General features: G+C 37.1%; 1 protein-coding gene across 3 annotated transcripts in view; it reads right to left on the bottom strand.

Moving 5' to 3' along the window:
• LOC119788559 (semaphorin-4G-like) overlaps nt 1-23920 on the bottom strand; it is a 45221-nt gene extending 21301 nt beyond the window's left edge. The window contains exons 1-4 of one of the 3 annotated variants that reach the window (XM_038292967.1): nt 23729-23920; nt 21641-21771; nt 18602-18837; nt 4120-4268 (exon numbers count right to left, since the gene is read on the bottom strand). In XM_038292967.1, coding sequence (XP_038148895.1) covers nt 4120-4268; nt 18602-18770 — 318 coding nt within the window. In that variant the 5' untranslated portion in view covers nt 18771-18837; nt 21641-21771; nt 23729-23920. The remainder of the gene's footprint in view (nt 1-4119; nt 4269-18601; nt 18838-21640; nt 21772-23728) is intronic. The other 2 variants (XM_038292966.1, XM_038292965.1) reach the window with 2 other exon arrangements.
• Between the last annotated feature and the right edge of the window lie 977 nt (nt 23921-24897).

Here is a 24897-nt window from a genome sequence, read left to right as displayed (position 1 = left end):
AAGACAGAAACAGACCTGGATTACATCACTGATCATTCTGCATAATATAGAAATTATCAAACACTTGCAGGAAAATAGACAATAATTATATTTCTGCTTTAAAGCCCTTCATGTAAGATTTTTTGCTCATCCTTGCATCTAAAGTTACTGCTGTCTGAGTAACAAAACATGATTTTTAAGGTTATGAAACGTATATTTAGCAGAGCTAACGGAGAGGACAGAGGCAGAGGAGGGTTTGTAATGCTGTGTTACACACACCTATGAAAAGCTAACACCAGATGAAACACAAAGTAGAACAGGAGGGAGATAAAGTTCACCTTGTGTACAAAAGAGGAGAAACATGTTGAAACCATGCTTTGACTCTAAAATGGAGTTTAAGTCTTTCTTAGAAGACAGTAGGTTATTATAAAAGAGCTCATATAGTTTTTTCTCTTTTGGCATAAAGAAACCGTTTATATTAATGGTTTAAGCCTGATAAAATATTTTTAAACACTTAGTTTATATTTTATGTTCAAATGAATCTTAGGGTTTTTTTTTTATTGAAATGAAAACAACTTAATTTCAGTTTTTTTTTTTTTTTTTTTTTTTCCATGTAGCCTGAAGATGATAGCCTCGTGAGACCATCCTGATCTCACGAGCTTTCAAGGTTTCACTTGCAAATCAGTCTGGAGACTTTCTGTTAAAGAAAATTTGGAGCCGTTCACCAAACGAACGTCCAATCAGCGTTGGTTTTGAGGCGGGTTGAGGTGTGACGCAACAAGAAGCACTACAGTTCAGTCTAAAGAATATGGCGGCTTCAGCCGATTAAACTAGCGTTAGCGTGGCTATAGAGCAAGTTTTATTGGAATTACAGAGTTTTTCTTCACTGAAAGAAGAGCAAAACACTGCTCTGGAGGCTTTTCTCAGAGGAAAAGATGTTTTTGCTCTCCTCCCGACTGGTTTCGGCAAGAGTAGCCTGGCTTGTGGTTGTGTTTTCGTCGTCGCTCTGTTAGTACGTCATATGCTTCGTTGATCTGATTGTTTTTTTTGGCCCGTCTATCACCAACACAGGCCAATCAGCTAACCAGTATTTTCACCCCTTCCCAAAATTACTTCAACGGAAGGTTTCCAGATGGATATGCGGAGCAAATCCATCTGGCGGAGTCAGGTTATGAAGATGATGAGCTTGAGGAGCTGCCAATGAAATAATGTAAGAGATTTTTCCAACAATTTGACTAGGAGACTGACTGTTTCAGAAATATTTTTTGTTTATATTATATCATATTATATATTCATTTTTCTTATATGCAGACAGCCATACCTTCATCCATACAAACTGACTTTTATTTAATAGGTCTTTAAAAGGCCCACCCTCCATATGACTGCACCTTTAATGTAAAGGTCTTTTCCTTTATCACATTGTAATAACACAGAGCATTTAAGAATAATCCAGCCTGTAAATGAGGAAGATTTTTAAATGGAAAAAATACTAATAAAAATACATACCTGTTGTATGCTTATTGGTATCATGCATATAGATGTTTAAAAATCATTAAAATACTTTCATCTCTTATCAACGACTTAATATTGCAATAAAACTGCAGACAATCAAGACTCTAATTTGATTAGGTTAATCAGTTTATCACATAAAGACAACCTGAGTAAATCAATAGATATTACTCTGCCTAAACCAACCTGGCTTTACTTTCGGGGGGTGGAAGTTGAGTTTAATACGGTATTCTCCAAAAAAGCCACATCCTGATCAAAACATTCATGCAAATGTCAACATTTACCATGTGCAAGGCAGTTTTCTAAATCATAAACTCATTGCACAACAATCTTTGTAGGTCACCTGTGACACACCCCCTTCCTACACTTACCCAAAAATAAATAAATAAATTGCATGGACTATATTAGCCTGTCTAATATTAAAGAGACCTATTCCATGCAAAATCAATGTTTTTGAGCTTTAGACTAAGTTAAAATTGTATTCCTTCATCGGAATCATGAATCATAAAGGGTGTTTCGTTTGATTAATGCATCTCTGAGTGATAGTCATGAATTTGGAAACTACCTCCGTAGATTGAGGCTCCCTCTAGGAAACACCTACCTTGACTGCACTGTGCCAGCAATGTAAACAAAGGCCCTGCTCTCCCGTAAAGGAGGGGTGATGTGAGGTAGAGGATGATGTTTCCATCTCAAAGTTAAGACCAAGTGGCTCTTTTAGCAACAAATGATACAGAGGAGCAACTTTTCTTTTAAGCTAAAGTCTAAGCTCCGAAAATCTGTTTTTTTGGCCTGTGGTCTTAAATTTTGTTCAGGCTCCTGAGAGGGTGGATATGGTGACGTCATCAAAAGGGCAGCACACAGACAGTGAGAGGCGCCTTCCCATTGAAGGCAAGTTGTTTTCTTAGGGGATAGAAGAAAACGTCTACATCTTAAAACAAATGAATACCCATGTAGTTTTAAAAGTATTCATTTATGATATATATTATATTCATAGGTGACTTTGAAAAGCTTGAAAAAGCCTGATATACTAGCTTCAAATGTTGTTTAAAGATTTATGATCTAAGGGGGGGGGGGGGGGGGGGAGCAAAGCAACAAAGAAATCTATAAGGGTGCAAATACCTTTTTGCCGTCGAAAGAGACACTCCTTGTGAAAGAACCTTGTTATTGATATAAAACAATTATTGCAGATAAGTAAGAAGGAAACTATTGCAGCCTTGGTTCTGTTAAGTTTTCTTTTTCAGTATTCAGTTGTACTTTGCTCCATGTTTTCCAAATTTATTGGTTTATTTCTATTTTGTTGTGTTTTCTGGATATATTGAGTTCTTAGGTTTTTCTTTGATACCCTCTGTTGCCCTCTTGTGTTGGTCCCCTCTTCCCTAGCTCCTTTCTAGAAGCATCTGTTCACACCTGCTCCCAATCAGTTAGTCAAGTCTTTGGTCAGTCAGACATAAATACTCTCCCTGTGCAGTTCCTCAGTGCTGGTTCCCTGTCTTTCCTCGGCTCCTAGTGCATGTCTTCCCTGATGTCTCCATGGTTCTGGTTTGTATTGCATTTTTTATTTGGATTTTGGATTCCTGCCTCTGTTAACTGTGAACACTCCATTAAAACGACAAAAACTCACCTCTGCCTCCCTGCCTCTGCATTTGGGTCCCCAAAACCTCAACCAAACCCTGACAGAAACCAGAACTAAAGAAATAAAAGGAATACTATATTTATCAAAAAGTAGGTCAAATTCTAACCATCTTTTATTGCCCAGCACTAGTAAAAAAACAAACCTGTGCTGAGAAGTCCAAGGAAACGCTTACACATTAAACCTTAATTTAAGATAATAAAGTTTGGATGTGAATGTTTAAGGTTAATGGTTAACTGCAACATTAAATATTAGGTATTGTTTTCGTATTACAAACATTTAGCTAACCAACATTGAGATTTATGTACAAATTACACGTTAATTGTTTTTTTTATTTGTCGATACATTTGCAAACTGGAGCTAAAAAAAAAAAGTTTAACCCTAATCATTTTCTACAAATAAAGCTCTATAATAGGGAATTAAACACTTAACTAGAGAGCTCCTTCAGTCAAAGAATACTACAGTCTATATGGACAAAAGAGCATTATCGCAGATCCAACCTCCAAGCCGCAGTAGTAATAATGTAGCTTTATGATCTTTGCTGATCCCATTAGAGCGAATAAGTGTTAACAATCATGATATTAGTTTCTTACTATCATGCCACTTTTGCAGTCTTAATTCTACTCTGTGTTTCTATATCTATGATTATTTTTTATATAATAAGGCTGCTGTATTATTTTTACCTTGAACTTCTTTATATACTAAGAGTATGTCATTTAAATAACTGTATCATTTTCTTTTTAAGATGTTTTTTTTTCCCTTGCTGTAAGCTCTGTGTATGTATTTAGATTTTTTGTTTTGTTTTTCAGTTTTTAAAACCCTTATATTTATATTTATAGTGTGCTTCGATTTGCCCATTGCTTCACCACTGACACACATGAATATCCAAACTGTGGGACAGTGCCTCATCTCAGATTTAAATGTTTTAATAACGGTTCCTGCCCTGTGATGCAGCCCTGTAAGGCACAAAACATGCAGCAATACAAAGAAGACAAACTCACAGAGAGAGGAGGACTGGCTGAGATGTCAGAGGCATTCAGAGCAAAAGCTGCCCCCTGAGCCCCCACATAGAGCCGCTCACTGTCATCCTGCAGCAACATTGTACTGATGGGGACTGCAGAAGACCTAAAACGCCTGCAGCACTGGAGACCTGATGAGAAAAGAAGAGAGAGGAGGATGTTTGATTGAGGGTGCTCCACTGACACTGCTTTTGCTGGAAAAAGAAATAATGTCTGTTAAAAATATATCATCTTTAAATCTCTTGCTCAGACAAAATTAGCAGCAAAGGATTTTTTTTTTTTCATATCTTCAAACGATCTATTGTTTTTCGGCTTCAATTATTTTTGCAGAACATTTTCACAAAAAAAACTGTACGATTTAAACCTGGTTTGACTTTTATAAAGCCATTGATACCAAGGAATAAGCACAACCCCTTAGACTGGGACTATTGATTACAGTCTGTCTCTGTAGGAAAAAATGTAGGTTCAAAAATAACCTGGTCCAGAAGAAAAATGTTTTCTCAGTTGTCAGAATTTCATATTCACAACTATACTATAAATGCTATTACATATTTGTTGTGTGGTGAGTAAAGCAACAGAATAAAGTAAAATATTTAGAATCTGATGGGTTTTTGTTCAAAAATGCATAATGTAGGACATATTAAAAACTGAAGACTGAGAGGTTCCTTAATCAGATCTGACATGTCGAAGATATAAAAGGTAAATTTCATTTGGTATGATGGATTTCCCACAGCAGGATTTTTGAATGCTGATGCAAAATCGTAGGTGTTGTTGCTTCTCCTTACAATGTTTTTTTTTTTTTTTTCCAAGCTGTCTGAAGAAAATTACTTCATCAAATTCCATTCTTTTAAAAGCGTCACAGCAGACGGCTCCTCATGTTGAAGCCTTTTTCACAAGGCTGTGATTCCAATCAACCAACATTTTCCTTTTTAATCTATTTCTCTGCCATCATAACGAAACACCCAGCTCTTCCACTGAGCTATCGATCATGGCCCGTCAGATCTATATTCATTGCAAGCATAAAGCATAGTGAAATGGACAAACATATTATTGGAGGGAAGATTTTTAATGCATTTGGTCCAGAAATTCTGCAACTTTACAAATATTGTACCTAGCTTAGTTTTGGTAATTGCAATATTATAATCACTCACATAGAGATGACAGTTTGCTATATATCTCTACATTCTCCAAAGGTTATACTTAAGTCCAGACAGAAACAAGCCAATAAAACAGTTAACAACACTACTTCTGTTATCTCTTTGAAGTTTAACTTCAACATAATCAGGCTGAAATGGGGGGAAATCACAAGTTAAAAGAATAAGAGTTATTCAACTAAGAAAGCTAATTATAAACAGCACTTTTATCTATTAACAATGATGACCTGTCTGTAGGTTTATAATGTAGCTGGATTTTAAAAATGTTTTGAATTATCCAAGGCTAATAATTGCTCCACATCTTTCTCAAAATAAGAAAATATATCTGTTTAAGCTAAAGACCAGAGCTTGGATTTAATATTGAGCACTCATTGATGGCGTTGAAAATCTACACAGTTATTCACATATAGACCCATATAGAATTTGATCTAATGAATTGATATCAGATGTATGAATGCAACAGGTTAAACAGTTTGCTATGCAGCAAGAAGGTTCTGGATTTGATTCCCTGCACAGGGTCTTTCTGCTTTGAGTTTGAATGTTCTCCCTGTGCATGCGTGGGTTCTCTCTGGGTACTCTGGCTTCCTCCCACAGTCAAAACACACGACTGTTAATTGGCTTCTTATAAATTGTCCTTTGGTGTGAGTGTGTGTGCATTTTTGTATGTCTTTTTGTGTCTCTGGATAACAGGAGTATTTTCAGCAGTTTTTAGAGCAAATCTCACAGATGACTAAAAGAAGAACAGAACTCGTTATAAAGAGAACTTTAAAAAAAATCTACTTTCCACAAAAAATAAAGAAACTGTAAATTGTTGCATATGTAAGCTTTGATGACGGCCATAATGAAATCAAAGCAGAAATATTCCCCTGTCCACCAAATCAATAGTAGGAGCTGTTGCTCATCATAATCCAAATTGCTTGACTATAGATTCAGTTATTAATTCAATTTTACTGAAACTTTAAAAACTGTGTCAAATATAATTCCATAAATCTTTGATTAATAACAATTAACTACAAGTCACATTTTCTGTCTTTTAACCATGACCCTTACCAGTTTAAACGACATCTGTAATAATAAGAGTCTTTCTTGAACGAGCATCACCTAGATAAGTTACAATCTTACAATGCTGAACTATATTTAAAACTATATAGAAGTCAAAAAGAACTATATGAACTTCATTTCAACCATTTCTGAAACAATAACTAAAGAACATGTGAACTCATGAGGCATGTTATAAATGGCATACTGACTATGATGTGCTTAGTAGGTAACACATTTATTTTTACTACTTGTTTTATAATTTGTAATTTTCGCTGAGTTGAATAGATGTAAACCAATGAGGCATAACTTCACCACCGACTACCTGTTAGTGTCTTGGTCTCTCTTTTTATGCCGACAAACACCATAAAGTGGAGGTATAGAACCTGACACCAAGGTTTTGGTGATTTTTAAGTCCTATAAATTACAAGGTAGGCCTGCGTAGATCTGAGTTTTTGTCCAAGAGTAGCCAACAAATGCTCAATCTGATTTAGACTGGGGAATTTGGAGGCCAAGTCAACTCTTCAAAACGTTGTTGGGATCAAAATCCAGTCCATTCATTGAAAGGTCTGTAATAATCCTTTGGTAGGCATTATGAGCCATCAATGTGTATATAAGACCTAAGCTCTCCCAGTAGAACATTTCCCAAGGTATCCTGTTGCCTCTGCTGGCTCTTCCTCTTCTCATAATGCATCCTATGCGTCACAATGCGTCATATGTCTCTTGTAAGTAACTCACCAGCCATTCACAAAATGAAAAACAACAAAAGAATTCACCATTTACTTTGATCTGTCTTACAGAACCAGCAGAACCTTCACCATCATTAATCTAAAACTATTTGTTGCATGGGGTTATACAGGCCAGTCTTTGTTAACCAAATCCATAAACAACCCTATCACAAATTCACCACTGTTCTTTCCTTCACAACCTTTGACAGATCTTCTCACATGCAGACCAGGAGCACCTCTCTTGAGCTGCAGTCTGCATGTTATGATGGAGTTTCATCCCGAGTTTGTCCTCGTCAAACATGCTCACGTCCTTTCCTCGTTTTCCATACATCACCTTTGTCTACACAATGTTTACTTTGCTGACTCTCATACCCCACCCAGTGCAATGATAAACAAATCATTAAGGGGAAACACTTGATCATTCATGTTATACACAGCTGTTATCTAAAAATAAATTATTTCCTAACTCATCAAAACTCATGAAAATTCAAGTATATTTTTGTACAAAGATTACATGGCCGTAATCCAAGATGCAAGACGTAATTTAAAGGCAAAGATCATGTCTATTCTGCAAAAAATTGCTAAAACTGTCATCCAAACCTAAAAGCAGCATCAAAGAGAAAGTATCAGGTTCTTTCCTTCTGGGTCCTTCCATTCACATCTCAATCCCCTGTTCTCTGTGTTTTTCTTCTGTCAAGCTAAACACCTACATGTCCTCCCTCACTAGTCCCTTGGCCTCCTTCCCTTCATCTTACCTGACTGGCAGCCCAATCTCCAGCACATTTCTCCAAACATACCCACCGTGTCTCTCTCTCTCTGTGCAAGCTAACTCAATTTTACCTTATTTTTGTTCCGAATCAATCCATCCTTAGCAGTCCCTAAGGATATACTTCTTCTTGCTCCTGTCCATCCTCATCACTAAGAACACACATCTCAGCATCATTGGGCATTTTCTGCAGGAAACATAGCTTGGAAACAAATCAGAATAGTTCCGGTAATCTCTTTTTATAGTAGCATGAGGATAATAAACTAATTAGAGCTGATTACTTAATAAGGCTGTAAACTCCAGTTGCCCATGTGTAGGAATTTGCTTTAAAAAAAATAATACTGCTAGTTTCTACCAGGTATAATGTTACGATGAGTCATAGGTGGTGCTCCTTACATTTCTACTTAATAGCTACATTTATATGGGTGTAAGTAATCAGAATCAACAGATGGTCAGAATAAAAATGTATTATGTAAACAAGCCAGTCAGGATGTTCTGACTGGATTTGGCAGGATCAGAATAAAACTGTCAAGGTAGGGTTCAGGTTGGCTGAGGACCCAAATGCTGAGATGATGAGGCGGAGATGAGTTTTGCTGATTTAATGAAGGAACAAATGGCAACAGAAGCATGAAACAAACAAACAAACAAACAAAAACCAGGAGAATGCAGGGAGAAACACACATGAGGAGTAAGTGATGAAGAGAAACCAGCACTGATGAACTGTAAAGGAGGATTATATGGGAGACAGAACAAAGAGTGGAGTTATCAGTTAACTGGGAGCAGGCGTGGACAGAAGCAGCTAAAAGGGGGGCCAAGGCGAAAGGAAAAGGGCACCAGGGGGAAACAAAGAGCAACCAGGGAAAACAGGGCTTAACTGTAACTAGAAAAGAACTTAAATAAGGCTAAAGGGAAATAAAGCTAATGACTACAATGACACAAATTGGAAAAGAAAACAATGAACAAGAAAACAGAATGACATAAATAACTGAAAACTCAAAAATAAACTCAAAAATAAGTCCAAAGAAGAGAAGATTAACAAAAACAAGCTGACCTGACTGTGCATGTGCATTTAAACGGCAAAATCGAGTTGTTTTCTTTTTTTTTCTTTTTCTGATTGCAAGATTTTCTGCATATAACTTGTTTAATGTCAGGTAATATGCGTCAAAAACAGAAATGTATGGGGTATAAGTAGGGCACAGCAACAGGTGGGGGAGGGAGAGTGAAACAGTACTTATTGCTTTAAACAGCTGGAAAAAAGATCCTGCAGTTCAGATATAAATATTGACACAAAATATCAAGATGTCAGCCAAGATCTTACATCCGGAACAAATGGCACTACTTATATACAGTGTATATAAATTCCTAGTCTCAGCTTTATGTCACCATCAGGAATTCCAAGCTATCTTGGGATGGATCTGTTTGACAGAACAAGATACTAATGAGGAGACGTTCAGTACAGCGTGTGTTCATACACAGACACTAACAACACATGTTACAAACTCCCTTGCAGCAGAAAGTTGTGCAAATCCTAAACATACAATCTATCAAGCGTCCACTTAGGTAGAATAAACAGGACACTAACGTCAATACACATAGGGCCGGATTTATCAAAGGTTTGCGTGTATTAAAACGTGAGCTATTTCACTGCGCACGCTAAAAAATGTACAAACTGATCTATCAACAGCGTGCTAAAAGCATTTGATCTTTAAAACGTGCTAAATAGCGCCTGTGATCCATTTAGTACTTTTTCTGCAATGAATATGCAATATGGGGCGTTTACACGCTAAAGTGCGTCTTGTGGGAGGAGAACATGTAAATATATTAATTTAGCACTCGCAAAGTGATTTATCAAACTTGAACGCAATTTTGCTAACGGTATCTGACTCTATATTTAACACGTTTCAAAAGAAGGTGCAAATGGTCTGTATGCGTAATTGCGCACACATGGCAGCGGTTATTGTCGCAAGAAGGAGACATGGAAATGAAGCAAGGAGACGCAGAGAACGCATTTTTTCACTCCGTGTGAATATTTTTGGAATGAACGAGGAAACGATCATCAAAACATATCGTTTATCCAGCATTGCCATTTTGGAGCTGTTGGGGGAACTCCGAATGGATTTGGAGCCAGCCACAAGGAGGACCCACGCAATACCAGATACCACAAAACTCCTTGCAACATTGCACTTTTTTGCATCTGGGTCATTCCAGCGTACGGTTGCAGCGTGAGCTGGGATCTCCTAATCTCGTTTTTTCAGAAGTGCTGTCCGACGGGGTCGGGGTTCTCCCCCTGCGCCTGTGGAGCAACGTGCCAAATGCTGCGGGGATCTCATCCACAGTCACAGGCCAATACAAAACACCTGTTCTTTTTTTTTTTTTTTTTTTCTACTGCAGCACATACCACCTTAGGGAATAAAGGTTGCCAATTTATAAATAAATAAATATATATATATATATATATATATATATATATATATATATATATATATATATATATATATATATATATATATATATATATATATATATATATATATATATATATATATATACTTATTTATTTTTTTTTGTTGGGGGTCACTGTAAGATTTAAATTTCTTAATGCACTAGTTTGTACAGACTACAAACTACTTTGCCGCAAACCACAAAACGCGCAAAACCATCATTTAAATAGGGCGTCTCCAACAGTTTTGCACCTTCCACCAGTTACGCAATCGCTCTTGTTAAATCACCCGCAAACCATGGTTCAGCCCCTCGCGCAAAATTCCACTTTGCGAGCGCAAATTACTGCACGCAAAATTGGATCTTGATAAATCCGGCCCATAGGGCCGGATCTATCAAAGGTTTGCGTGTATTAAAACGTGAGCTATTTCACTGCGCACGCTAAAAAATGTACAAACTGATCTATCAACAGCGTGCTAAAAGCATTTGGTCTTTAAAACGTGCTAAATAGCGCCTCTGATCCATTTAGTACTTTTTCTGCAATGAATATGCAATATGGGGCGTTTACACGCTAAAGTGCGTCTTGTGGGAGGAGAACATGTAAATATATTAATTTAGCACTCGCAAAGTGATTTATCAAACTTGAACGCAATTTTGCTAACGGTATCTGACTCTATATTTAACACGTTTCAAAAGAAGGTGCAAATGGTCTGTATGCGTAATTGCGCACACATGGGAGCAGTTATTGTCGCAAGAAGGAGACATGGAAATAAAGCAAGGAGACGCAGAGAACGCATTTTTTCACTCCGTGTGAATATTTTTGCAATGAACGAGGAAACGATCATCAAAACATATCGTTTATCCAGCATTGCCATTTTGGAGCTGTTGGGGGAACTCCGAATGGATTTGGAGCCAGCCCAAGGAGGACCCACGCAATACCAGATATCACAAAACTCCTTGCAACATTGCACTTTTTTGCATCTGGGTCATTCCAGCGTACGGTTGGAGCGAGAGCTGGGATCTCCCAATCTCGTTTTTTCAGAAGTGCTGTCCGACGGGGTCGGGGTTCTCCCCCTGCGCCTGTGGAGCAACGTGCCAAATGCTGCGGGGATCTCATCCACAGTCACAGGCCAATACAAAACACCTGTTTTTTTTTTTTTTTTTTTTTTTTTTTTTACTGCAGCACATACCACCTTAGGGAATAAAGGTTGCCAATTTATAAATATATATATATATATATATATATATATATATATATATATATATATATATATATTTACTTTTTTTTTTTTTGTTGGGGGTCACTGTAATATTTAAATTTCTTAATGCACTAGTTTGTACAGACTACAAACTACTTTGCCGCAAACCACAAAACGCGCAAAACCATCATTTAAATAGGGCGTCTCCAACAGTTTTGCACCTTCCACCAGTTACGCAATCACTCTTGTTAAATCACCCGCAAACCATGGTTCAGCCCCTCGCGCAAAATTCCAGTTTGCGAGCGCAAATTACTGCACGCAAAATTGGATCTTGATAAATCCGGCCCATAGGGCCGGATCTATCAAAGGTTTGCGTGTATTAAAACGTGAGCTATTTCACTGCGCACGCAAAAAAATGTACAAACTGATCTATCAACAGCGTGCTAAAAGGATTTGGTCTTTAAAACGTGCTAAATAGCGCCTCTGATCCATTTAGTACTTTTTCTGCAATGAATATGCAATATGGGGCGTTTACACGCTAAAGTGCGTCTTGTGGGAGGAGAACATGTAAATATATTAATTTAGCACTCGCAAAGTGATTTATCAAACTTGAACGCAATTTTGCTAACGGTATCTGACTCTATATTTAACACGTTTCAAAAGAAGGTGCAAATGGTCTGTATGCGTAATTGCGCACACATGGCAGCGGTTATTGTCGCAAGAAGGAGACATGGAAATAAAGCAAGGAGACGCAGAGAACGCATTTTTTCACTCCGTGTGAATATTTTTGCAATGAACGAGGAAACGATCATCAAAACATATCGTTTATCCAGCATTGCCATTTTGGAGCTGTTGGGGGAACTCCGAATGGATTTGGAGCCAGCCACAAGGAGGATCCACGCAATACCAGATATCACAAAACTCCTTGCAACATTGCACTTTTTTGCATCTGGGTCATTCCAGCGTACGGTTGCAGCGAGAGCTGGGATCTCCCAATCTCGTTTTTCAGAAGTGCTGTCCGACGGGGTCGGGGTTCTCCCCCTGCGCCTGGGGAGCAACGTGCCAAATGCTGCGGGGATCTCATCCACAGTCACAGGCCAATACAAAACATTTATTTTTTTTGTTGGGGGTCACTGTAAGATTTAAATTTCTTAATGCACTAGTTTGTACAGACTACAAACTACTTTGCCGCAAACCACAAAACGCGCAAAACCATCATTTAAATAGGACGTCTCCAACAGTTTTGCACCTTCCACCAGTTACGCAATCACTCTTGTTAAATCACCCGCAAACCATGGTTCAGCCCCTCGCGCAAAATTCCAGTTTGCGAGCGCAAATTACTGCACGCAAAATTGGATCTTGATAAATCCGGCCCATAGGGCCGGATCTATCAAAGGTTTGCGTGTATAAAAACGTGAGCTATTTCACTGAGCACGCTAAAAAATGTACAAACTGATCTATCAACAGCGTGCTAAAAGGATTTGGTCTTTAAAACGTGCTAAATAGCGCCTCTTATACATTTAGTACTTTTTCTGCAATGAATATGCAATATGGGGCGTTTACACGCAAAAGTGCGTCTTGTGGGAGGAGAACATGTAAATATATTAATTTAGCACTCGCAAAGTGATTTATCAAACCTGAAAGCAATTTTGCTAACGGTATCTGACTCTATATTTAACACGTTTCAAAGGAAGGTGCAAATGGTCTGTATGCGTAATTGCGCACACATGGCAGCGGTTATTGTCGCAAGAAGGAGACATAGAAATGAAGCAAGGAGACGCAGAGAACGCATTTTTTCACTCCGTGTGAATATTTTTGGAATGAACGAGGAAACGATCATCAAAACATATCGTTTATCCAGCATTGCTATTTTGGAGCTGTTGGGGGAACTCCGAATGGATTTGGAGCCAGCCACAAGGAGGACCCACGCAATACCAGATATCACAAAACTCGTTGCAACATTGCACTTTTTTGCATCTGGGATCTCCCAATCTCGTTTTTCAGAAGTGCGCGCAGTCATCTTATCCACAGTCACTTGTGAGCCATTTGGTATGTGCATTTTTCTACAGGCCAAAACAAAACACCTGTTTTTGTTTTTTTACTGCAGTGAAGTAGAAATTCAGCCACATACCAGCTTAGGGAATAAAGGTTGCCAAAGTTTATATATATATATCCATCCATCCATCCATTTTCTTTACACGCTTGTCCCAAGTGGGGTCGCGAGGGGTGCTGGTGCTTAATTCCAGCAGTCAATGGGCGAGAGGCGGGGTACACCCTGGACAGGTCGCCAGTCCATCGCAGGGCTATATATATATATATATTTTTTTGTTTTTGTTTTTTTTCTGGGATTGGGTGGGGTGTCACTGTAAGATTAACATTTCTTAATGCACCAGTTTGCACAAACTACAAACTACGTTGCCGCAAACCACAAAACGCGCAAAACCATCATTTAAATAGGGCGTCTCCAACAGTTTTGCACCTGTCACCAGTTGCGCAATCGCTCTTGTTAAATCACCCGCAAACCATGGTTCAGCCCCTCGCGCAAAATTCCAGTTTGCGAGCGCAAATTACTGCACGCAAAATTGGATCTTGATAAATCCGGCCCATAGGCATCTCTCAGCCTGTTAGAGCCAAAGTAATATATGAAAAAAAAGCTGTGATGTAGTTCTAAGTAAACATCTAATTAAAATATATACAGAGCATGATGCTAACAGCCTGTATGATCAGGTGTGGTGCCATTTTGACAGCAATTAAACCGTATAAATGCAAAAGAAAAAATAAATAAATCTACTTTTCCTGCCTGCCAGAGATCGTTGTGGCAAAAAGAAATGTGTCATGAATGCACCAGCCGCAGCCAAATCACTTCTCTCTGAATATTGCATGGTTATCAGGGAAGCTGTCATTAAGATTCCTATCAGCTGCTCTGAAACACAATGCTCTCTGTTCAGCTGAGCAGGAGTTACTCCCTACCCAGTGCTGCTCCCGGGTCTTCAGGTGTCTACTTTAATCCTTTATTCTCACCAGAAACCAGAAGAGTTCTCGCTCTCAGGAGATTTTTTTTTCTCACTCAATACGAGCGTCTCATTAAGGCTGAGAGAAAGCCTACTTCTCTAAGAAATCCAACCATGTAACATGAAGAGTGTCAGTGAAGGTTTGACCACAGGAGTGAGGTAGTTCAACACCCTCACTGGAAGTGTTGCAAAGCAGGGAGATTTATCAGGGTTGCTTTACAATAATACTCCCAAAAAGCATGTCTGTAGCTTTGGCTTACATGATCATTCCAGAATAGGCTGCTTTTGTCGGGTTGTGAAACAAAAAGCCCGGATGATGTTATTTATTGAGCAAACACTTGGAGGGACCTCAGCTGACCAGCAAAGTACGCTGTGTTCAGGGACACACACGCACACACAGACAAAGCCTGCACACAAGCTTATGGAACTTCAAGGCATCGGACTGTGACATGACAGACTGTCTAGGCTTTGCCGTCAAACATGTTTACTGCTTGCCTTATTGACGTTTACAGGAATTTCGGAGGCAAACCCTCCCATAACCTGACAGGTTTAAATAAGAGTCGACAACAGTGATATTCTTAGTTTGATCACGTTATTCTCCATGTAACAATGATTCCCCCAGTCTATCATTGGTAGAGCACCAAGCTTTAAATCTGCTCAAAGAAAAATATGTAAATTTCTTCCAACTGATAACCCCACAAGAATACATTTTCTTCTTTTTTGAAGAGAAAAATAGTTAAGGTGAAATGCGTGCGTTCCTGCATAATTGTGTCTACTCACTCAGGTTGAGGAGGCTTATTTTTAGATTGCAGAGAAAAACAAATATTTGAGGGATTTGCACATTGAAACCTCTCATCAGGAAGAGGGAACCGAGAAAAAAAAAAGAGTTTTAGTAAAAAGACAGTGCCAACATTTTCATATCCCTTAAACTTTTCATATCTCTGTTTGGATTTTATGTGGCTAATATAAAAAAAGCACATCTGTCAAATGGTAGAGAAGGGGAAAAATTAAAATATCTGAAATGCACTTGTATTAAGACAGCTAGTCAAAACTGTATAGAAACATCTTTTACTCCAATTGTTTCTTATAAGGGTATAATTCTACCAGTTTTGCAAACTTAGAGAATAAAATAGTTTTAAATATTGCAACACATTTTCAATTAAATTAATTTGAAAGCAGATTAACAGCAGAAAGGGAAGAGAAATACATATAGATGACTAAAGGATCCAGCAGCAACCAATGGAAAAAGTTCTAACATTTTAAATAAGCACAATTTATAAATATATGGTAAAAAAAAATCTTTAAAAGTGGTTTAAATAAAGAGAAATATTAGGAGCTAGCTGCTTAGAAAATGGTATGAATAACAGACTTTTTGAAAGCCGATCAAACTGAGAAATTGTAAATTCCATCTTTACATATAATCAAATAAACAACTACTGCTGAAAACAATTCGCATGTCCTACAGGCAAAATTGTATACCACTTTCTAGCACCATACTACAACAGTTGTCATGGTTACGGTGCTTCTTACTATCCTTAGCAATGTCAGACTTCCTGGATGCACTGCAGGGATCCAATTGAAAGCAAATCACACATCTGCTCCTGTCTCCGCTGCACCTCGAGCTACATGCCATCGCTCACATGGTAAGTAAACAATAATCACAGCTCAGTGGGGGGGAAAAAATGGAGGGACAAATCATCGCTTTTAAAGAAAAAGATATTAAAGATACGCGTGTTTTCAAGTGTGCAGAAACTGAAAGATTAAAGGAGCTTAGCTCTATTTGGCACAAAGTAGTTTTTTTATTTCCTAAAGTTTCATTAAACTTTTTTTTTTTAATGGGGAAAAAGAAAGAACAACTCAAAGATTAGAAATGCTAAAGAAATGAAAGCTCTCAGATATATCTTTGATATCTTAATTCTACCAAAGTCACGGACCTGTGATGGTTATTATAATTTCCGCTATGTTAGGTGGCAGATTGATGTAGATTCAAGAGCTTTATGACTAATTGGATATCCCACAACTCTTGTCCCGATGATAAGAAAAAGAAAAGAAATCAATGAGGATTAGATTCTTCCAGCAGCTGCACAGAACTGTGAAAGTTCAATTTGAGTTTTAATGGAATTTTTTTTTTTTTTTAATTTCTAATAAAAACACCAGCTAATTTGATTGGTGTGGGTAAATCAGAGGTTTGGAAGATGAAAACCTTCTCAGTAAATACCCTCCAGGGTGACTTAACCGCCACTGACAGCTTTAATACTTTGAGGAGCTAAAGGAGATTGAAGTGTGAAGCTCTGCAAATCTGACAAACTGCAAATATTTTCTACATCTTGACAACAAATTTAAGCATTGCAACATTGCAGATGAAAAATCGAAACATTTCTTATGCATGTCGATATCTAGCAAAAATGCAAGATTGATAGCAAAGAAATATATTTTTGTTTAAACAGAGGTTGGTGTAAACCAAACAGATCCTAAAATACCTGAAATAAAACAGAAACACGCTTATTCCCTTTTGGACTGTTGCTCGTTCAGTCCTCTAAATTTAACATTTTTTATCATTTGTAGACTTTAGAAGATCTGATAGAATTAAAGTCTTAAACAAGGTCAGTCTGTAAACAAAAAAATCATTTTTACAAATAGATATGGCTTATGATATGGTTATCAAAAGTTTAAATGTATCTTTTGTAGCTGATTCATTCCTATTTATTGTTCTTTTAACAAGTAGTCAGAGTTTTTAGAGCAGAATATTGCCGAACGTTTACTTCCCTACTTGTTGTTGAACATCACTAGATTCCACCCAAACAAAAAGCACAAATATCAGCCATTTGAAAAAGAATTCTGCTGACAAAAAAACAGAGAACAGAAACAGAGTCATGTTTTGGAAATTGACATTAAGGTAACAGTGTTTTAAAACTAAAGTTGTTGAGCTAACAGTAGCTTTTTAGTCAGGTCACCGACTGTGGAGAAATAACTTGTTTAAATTCAGTTACTATAATATGAATCGCCAGCTTTACTTTACAAATAGCAGAACAGCAAAAAGCTCATATTCTGCACAATAAGCACGTTTATTTAAATAGTGCTACACAGTTCACTTTGTGTTCTGTATTAAATATTGATCCTCACACATCTGGTTATTTTGCAGGACTTTCTTTCAGCTGACTTAAACTATTCAATAGCCAAGAAAGGCAGTTTAGTAAATCATTATCAAGGACTCTAAAAATAGTTCTGGGTAAAGCTTAAAGCAAAGAGAATTTTTAAGGAACAAATAAATTCTACTCTTATTACTGCTTCTCACATAAGATCTATTATTAATTATAGCTAATTTTGTTGTTTTTGTCATCTTATAAAACAAACAGGTAAAATTACTAGCAGTTGTTAATTTTCTTTCTGCTTTAAATACATGAAACAAATTTCAGCTGATTAATTAATAGGGCTATCAGCTTGGGCGTATATTAAGTAGGCTTTTTGCAGTTTGATATATATATATATATATATATATATATATCAGGGAGAATAGGAGGAAATTATTTTACAGAGTTGAAGCCATTCATTTTAAAATCCTTGCTGAACTTGATACGAATAACATATTATGCCTGATAAAAATAAATCAAATGTAACCTATATAGGGTTATATAGGGGTGTTTGAGTTTCTTGGGAGATACCAATATAGCAGCTTTGAGGCTTGACTGTTACCAATAGTGACCTGATATATTGTAGAGGGGAATATTTGACTTCATCAATTGATAGTACTTAAATAATAAAAACAATAGTCAAAATCAAAAGGCATGAAAATAACTGAACCATTTATTACTAACCAATGAGTTAAAAAAGCTTTAAGAAGAGGCAGATAAAATCAGTGTTTCAATCAGCTTTCATATATCGGACACTTTAGATGTAGGCTGATATATTCCGGTATCCAAAATCAATATTTGACTGGGAACCCCAAAATGTATCTATTGTATTATTTTAACAGAGACTGCAAAAGCTGTTCACTTTTTATTGAACAGCTTTTTAATCCTGGTTATCATCGAGGAAAAATCTTACACCACTCCAAGCCAGGCTGCAAGATATGGTACGTCTTGAAAGATGGAATAACCACAGCAAAATATTAATCGTATGATATTCTTACCGCTGCTCAGCACGGTGACACGCGGAGTCACACCCAGGTCCAAAGGCGCTGTGAACGGGAAGTCAGCTGCCAGAGCACACAAGAAGGTCGGCAACAGGAGCATCCCTGGCAGGAAGTGAGCTCCCCACATGTCTGCAGGGTGTCTCTTAATGCTGCTTCTCTCGATCATTCACCTCTTCTGATAAAACTCTGATGGCTTGTTTCTTCAGATGTGCAGCAGCAAAGAGAAAGGAAGCCTGAAATAGTAGAACAGAAACAAGGCCCGTAGAGTAAGTCTTTGATAGACAATTTTAAAGAAAAAAGAAAAGTTGGTGCAACAAGTTTAAGTCACCATAAATAAGCTAATGCACAAGGTGCTCAAAGAATATCACCACAGGGGAAAAGAAAAAAAAAAGACAAAGCGCTTTTGACATACACCACATCATATCATGTGTTGCAAACTCTTGGAGCATGGATTAGGAGAGCAGCGCCGTTAATATCGATTAAAAACGATATCCGAACTATAAACCTGAAGGCTAAAATGCAGAGAAGAGTAATCTAGATTGATACAGGAGGAAATCGGCTCAAACAGCACACATACCTGAGAGGAGACAAACATTCCAGCGGATTGATGACGAAATTTGAGTGTTTCTTTGAATTGTGTGTTTGTGTGAGTATGGTGTGGACGCTGTGATAAGAATACCAATGCTGCTCCAGCCAAGTAAACCCTCTTCAGGAGGAAAAACATGAATTGTTTTCTGAGAAGGAGAATAAACTCTGACACACGCTCTGTGGAGCCATGGCCGACTTTACATGCAGCGATGGTGACATCGTTCTTGTCCACCGTCTTTCTTTTTCAGCAGACCCACTCACTTTAACTGCTCCCAGATCCTAACGTAAACAGCTGCACTCTTCAGCACTTTCCATCACACACATCATGTCTGCATCTTCTGAGCTAAGAGTCTTTGCCTGATACATCACATAGATGTGAATGTGAGCATTGCACGCAGCTTTTGATCCAAAATGAGAAAGAGAAAAAGATGGGAAAAAAGAACAGGTTTAAGAGTGAAGACATTAGCAGTAAAGGCGATGACTGCAGCCTTACAGAAAGTCTGTGTAGTTCTCCAAGGCTAACTCCATGACAACTGGCTTTAATGTTGCATAATGCAGCAGCAAGAGCGATGTGCCATATCTATGCTGGAGACAGTGATACAGAGAAACAGAAGCATGTGTTTTATTTTTATAGTATACATATTGTCACAGAGGAAATATGGGCTCCGTCAGACTTTGTGTTTTGGAAAAAGTTACATAATTGCCATCCTAAGCAAGTAGCATCCCTTTCAAACGTGGAAAATCTAAGATTATTATTAAAACCATGTCCTCTTTGAGTGGATGTGTGCTGAATATTTAACTCTTGTGAGATGCTTGTTTTTTTTTTTCTGCTGGTAAAGGTTTAATTTTTTTGTAACAGATCTTTGGCAAGTCGAAGTTAACTTTGATAAGTTATTGCCTACAGGATGATGAAGCAGCGATCTTTGAGAGGTTATATAAGAAAATCATTTGTCGTGTTAGGAAAGTATTGATCAGTGGATTATCAGGAATTCCTCTAAGATGGTTGCTTTCATTTGCACACCAGCAGCATGCAAGAATTGGCTGACAATCCACAGGTGACCAAATCAAGTTATATAAGGTGTTTTACCTGCAAAACAATATCAATACATCCTTTTCCAAAACTCTTGGATAAATATATTTTTAAATTTAAAATTTGTCCCGTTGTAACTCAGACGAAAGGTTACGGATAAAAAAAGCTCATCAAGCTTGATTTGTTACACTCACAGAGCTTTTAAAAAGGTTTCTGTAACAATCTTCTGAGGACATGAAAGAATGTTATATTTCATTGAGTAACATGTTGCTGCAAACTGCTGATTAGTTGGCAGGAAAAAGGCTCAACCACTTCATCCTAGCTCACAATAAATACAAATTCAGCTCTGTTGGAAATGTCTGGTTGTAAAGGACACAAGTTTGGAAACTAAAATAGGGAAGTCAGTTAAAGATAATACAACTGAACAAAACATCTCTTTATTTTGTTTACTACAACCCAAATACAAACCAGCTCTATTGGTTATACAATGATTTATTCAGTTATGTTTTGAAAATGTAATTGTGTGAAGCCAACTTTTAAACGAACTGTAAACAGTAATAATTATTCATTCTAAAAATAAAAAAAGAATCCTGAATTATTTTCTCAGAAACTGTCTGCCTTTTGAAACCAGGATTCAGTTGTTTGGTATCTGAAAAAAAGGCTCCGCTTTGGGTTTGTGGCATATGTTTTTAAATTAACATGAAAATTATTCATTACCACCAGCTGACTTTTAAGTTTTAGATGTCATACTTTTAAAAATAAACCAAAAAAGGAACTGTAAACACAGTGAATTTGAGATAAAAGTAAGATCAACTGTAGCTCAATAGTGAAGGCTTATCAATCTCAGCAAAGGGACATTTATTTTTTTTTACCAAAGGGAAATCAAATCTAAGTGGAAGACTTTGAAATGTGACTTTTATGATCCACTAATAGCAGAATGTCAATCAGTCATATCCTGGCTGCTTTTCACAGGTTTCTGCATTAGGAAAACTAGTTGCAATTTCTCTAAAAGTACACATGTACTGCATGTGGAAGGTCAGTTTTCCAAGTCACAAAATACCTCAAAAGAAGCCCACCATAACAAATCTGACAGGCTTTAAAAAGCTTCCTCTAAAAACAATTAAAGTCTGAGTCTAATCCGTCCAATCAGGAGCCAGTAGTGGTGCTCATAAGGCAGAAGAGAGGGATCCTCCATGGGTACATGTAATTACCACATTTTCAAAGCTCTTTTTTCTAACATGAAACATTTGTGGTTTCATCTCTCTGACCTTAATTTACAAAATCGACACAAAAACTCTCAATTTTAAACTTCCAACTGAGCAATAACTCGAAAAATTATTTGAAAACAAGAAGCCAGATGTTGGGAATAAAATAAATCAATCAGAACACTGACAACCTGACCTTTCAGATCCGCTTACCTGCTGATCTCAGTGGCAGGAAGCTCTCTATCCCAAGACATTTATTCACATTTTGCCAAACAGTCATCAAGTGTCCATGGAGCTGAACAATAGAGCAACAGTGGTGACAGCTCCATTAATAGAAACCATTTCTAAAGAGAATAAAAAACTAAAGTTTTTTGTGTGTATGGATGTGCTTAAACAACAAGGCAAAGAAAAGATTACAGTCAGAGCCACTGAGCTGTGCTTCGACTAACAGATAGCCGCCTTTTAAACCTTCCTAACTGAGCTGCATTTGTTCACAGTACAGCAGCTTTACGTTTTACAGTGGTGAATAAAACACTGAGTTCTGTACATTTATTCCTAACACTAGAGTTATTCTGATAGAAAAACAGAGGCAACAGAGCTTTTTCACTCAGATCCTGTTTGCCATCAGTTCTCTAATAAAGCGCATTACTGTTTTATATAACAGGAATAATCTCCACTTTCTATTGCAGATGTGATATCAGCCTAAACCCCTTTAAGACCCGCTAGCCTTAAATTCATAATCTATAAAGACATAAGGGGACTTAGATTTTTGATTTATAGATCATTAATGGCTACAAAACAAAACTGCCAAAACACTCTAAGGAGGCATGGCACCATTAGTTGCTAAAATACAATTAAAATGCAATTAATTATAGCTGCAGATATGCTTTGTTTTTGTTTGTTTTTTTCAATCATTATTATTCTAGTGAGATTTCAATAGCTGTATTTCATGTTTTAAAACAAAATGTCCTGGTTAATTTAATCCTTCTACTAGTCTATGTCATTAATGTCTGTCCCCCATTAAGTGACATTTATTTCCATTTATGTTCCATTTATTCCATCTTTATGAGTTTGTTTCTATTTATTTATTTTTTTTTTATGATGAATTATGCAGGATGAAGAGTCAATTCCATCTACATCCTTATCAGTGCCCTGTGTCCAGTTCTCTTTGGACAGCAGTCAGAGAATACCATGGAAACATCTCAAGTCTATCATGTGAATACACAACAGGAGAGTTTAGAGAAACCAATAAGCAGCAGTAGGAGCAATAAAGGTCTGCTCATGGAGAACATGTAAACTTCTTGCAGAACAGGACTTCTTCCTACAAAGCAAATGTACAAACAACAGCACCACTTTGCAGCCCAGGGCTCATATCACAAATATAGATCATCACATAGCTTTTTTTTTTTTCTCCAAAGAATTTATATTCCTTTCCAATTGTGACAATGAATGCAGTTCGGGCCCAATGAATCCTGATCAATTAAAAATGACAGTGATCAACTGCTGGTATCCATAAGTTAATAAAGAGACATATTTACAGTTCTACAATTCTATATGACTGTTAAATGGGACTGTCTAACTTATACTTAAAACTTCATTTGTTTGCAGCTAAATTTTGTTTTAGTCTTCCTGTTTTCATCAGTGTTTATCATGATTGCCCCATTGGACTCCTAATAGGAAGCTGCACCAGGATATTGACTCACTCAGAACAGATCAAACACTTTCTGTAAGAGTCCTAACAAACATCTAGATAACAAAAAAAAAAATTGGAAACAAGCTCTTTAAATGTACCATACTGATCAATCAAGATAACAATCATTAAAAGCTAGCTAACTGAGTCTATTTAGTCTCAATGTGAAACACTGCCCAGATAATAACTGATCAGCTCCTCCTACAACACCTTGTGTGTTTACATGTTCTCAGCTGTCATCTTCATTCCAGCATAGATACTTGGTCTGTGTTAAATCAGTTGAAATGTCAAAAGGAGTAAAACTAACTCCTGGAAACTCCAGATTACTTCATATTGCAGTCATGCATAGAGACGCACAGTGTGTCGGTGGATATTTTCACCTATAGACACACAGTATAATGATCCTGCTTGAGATCCCAAAAATGTATAGTTCCTAAATAAATCATAAATGTTCCATGTAATTTTAATAGAATGCATGCGTTTCTTTTTTATGGGAATAATGTGTTAGAAGGTAGGTAAGATAAAATAGATTAATTACCTACTTAGTACAATACAATAGAAAACCCCACAATGAGAGTGTAATGCAGTGAGAAATATTCCTTAGATCTTACCTGAATTCGTGTCCTGATTCCTCGTGAATTGAGACTTATCCGTTTCCAAGTGGACTTCAGCAGCTGCCTCTCAAACAGTGACTGACACAGCAGCTTCTCCGCTCCTCCGCGTCATCAGGTGGCCCCGCCCACTTCTAAATTTCTGTCCAACAAACTCTGAAGTCCCTCTAATTCTCCTATTCTCCTCAGCGAAATGTTTAGTTATTATAGCAAACTCCTCATGATATTACCTTTCTATCCAGGGTAGTGTTGTGAGGTTCTTAAAGCGCCAGGATTTGCTGTAAAAGTGATAAAGGTGTGCTCTATTAGTCAGCCCTCTTTAATGGTGACACACTGACCCCTAGTGGCCACTTTGGAAAATTTCATCAAATAGTAGATCAAAATGTTCAAGCTTTACACTTCTTAGTATTTCAGATATCAAATTAGAGATCAGGGAGACCTCCATAATATTTGTTTCCCCCACAGTGGTGGCCAGATGATGCTGGGGGATAGATGATCTTGGGAAGGCCAAACAGCTTAATAAAATTTCTGGAGTTTTACTGAGTTGTTACAGTAATATCAGTGATAGGGAGCAGGGACAACACTTAGATAGACAAAGTATATGGTTTCTAAACAGCTAAATTAACATGTAATTGTCTTTTAAAATTCATAAAACTGTGGGGAAAAATGGAAGAAATAAAACATGTGGCAAATGTATTGTACCACCATCTAGGGAAAGGCTACCCTAACCCTAACCTCAGTAGTGAGGCATATCATCCAAATCCTTAGCAGCCGATGACCTACTTATTCATAAGGTTTAGAGCGTATTTATAACAATTACTCAAGGATTATGTGATGTAGCCTGCATAATTTGTTACTTCTTTATGTTGTCATGAAGTTACTGTAAAAATAAATTCATTAAATGACAGCAGCAATGACTTGTATGTCTCACATTGCACACTTTCCAAGAATGCAGTAAAATGTAAAAAAAAAAAAGAAAAAAAAAAAAAAGGGCACACATACAATACAAGCATGTTCTTTAGTAATCTTCTAAAATGTATGATTTACCATTGTAGATATCCTTTTAGTATTTGCTTATATATACATTAAAGCTATTATGTTATGAGTATGGGTCCCAGATGAACAGCTATAAATAGTGACATTTGTGGCTCAATTTGGTTGAAAGTAGA

The sequence above is a fragment of the Cyprinodon tularosa genome, unplaced genomic scaffold, assembly GCF_016077235.1.
Source record: "Cyprinodon tularosa strain WSP-4 unplaced genomic scaffold, ASM1607723v1 ctg32, whole genome shotgun sequence".
Taxonomy (NCBI): Eukaryota; Metazoa; Chordata; class Actinopteri; order Cyprinodontiformes; family Cyprinodontidae; genus Cyprinodon; species Cyprinodon tularosa.
Note: the sequence above shows the minus strand (reverse complement) of the source record. Positions and strands in the feature narration are given on the sequence as shown.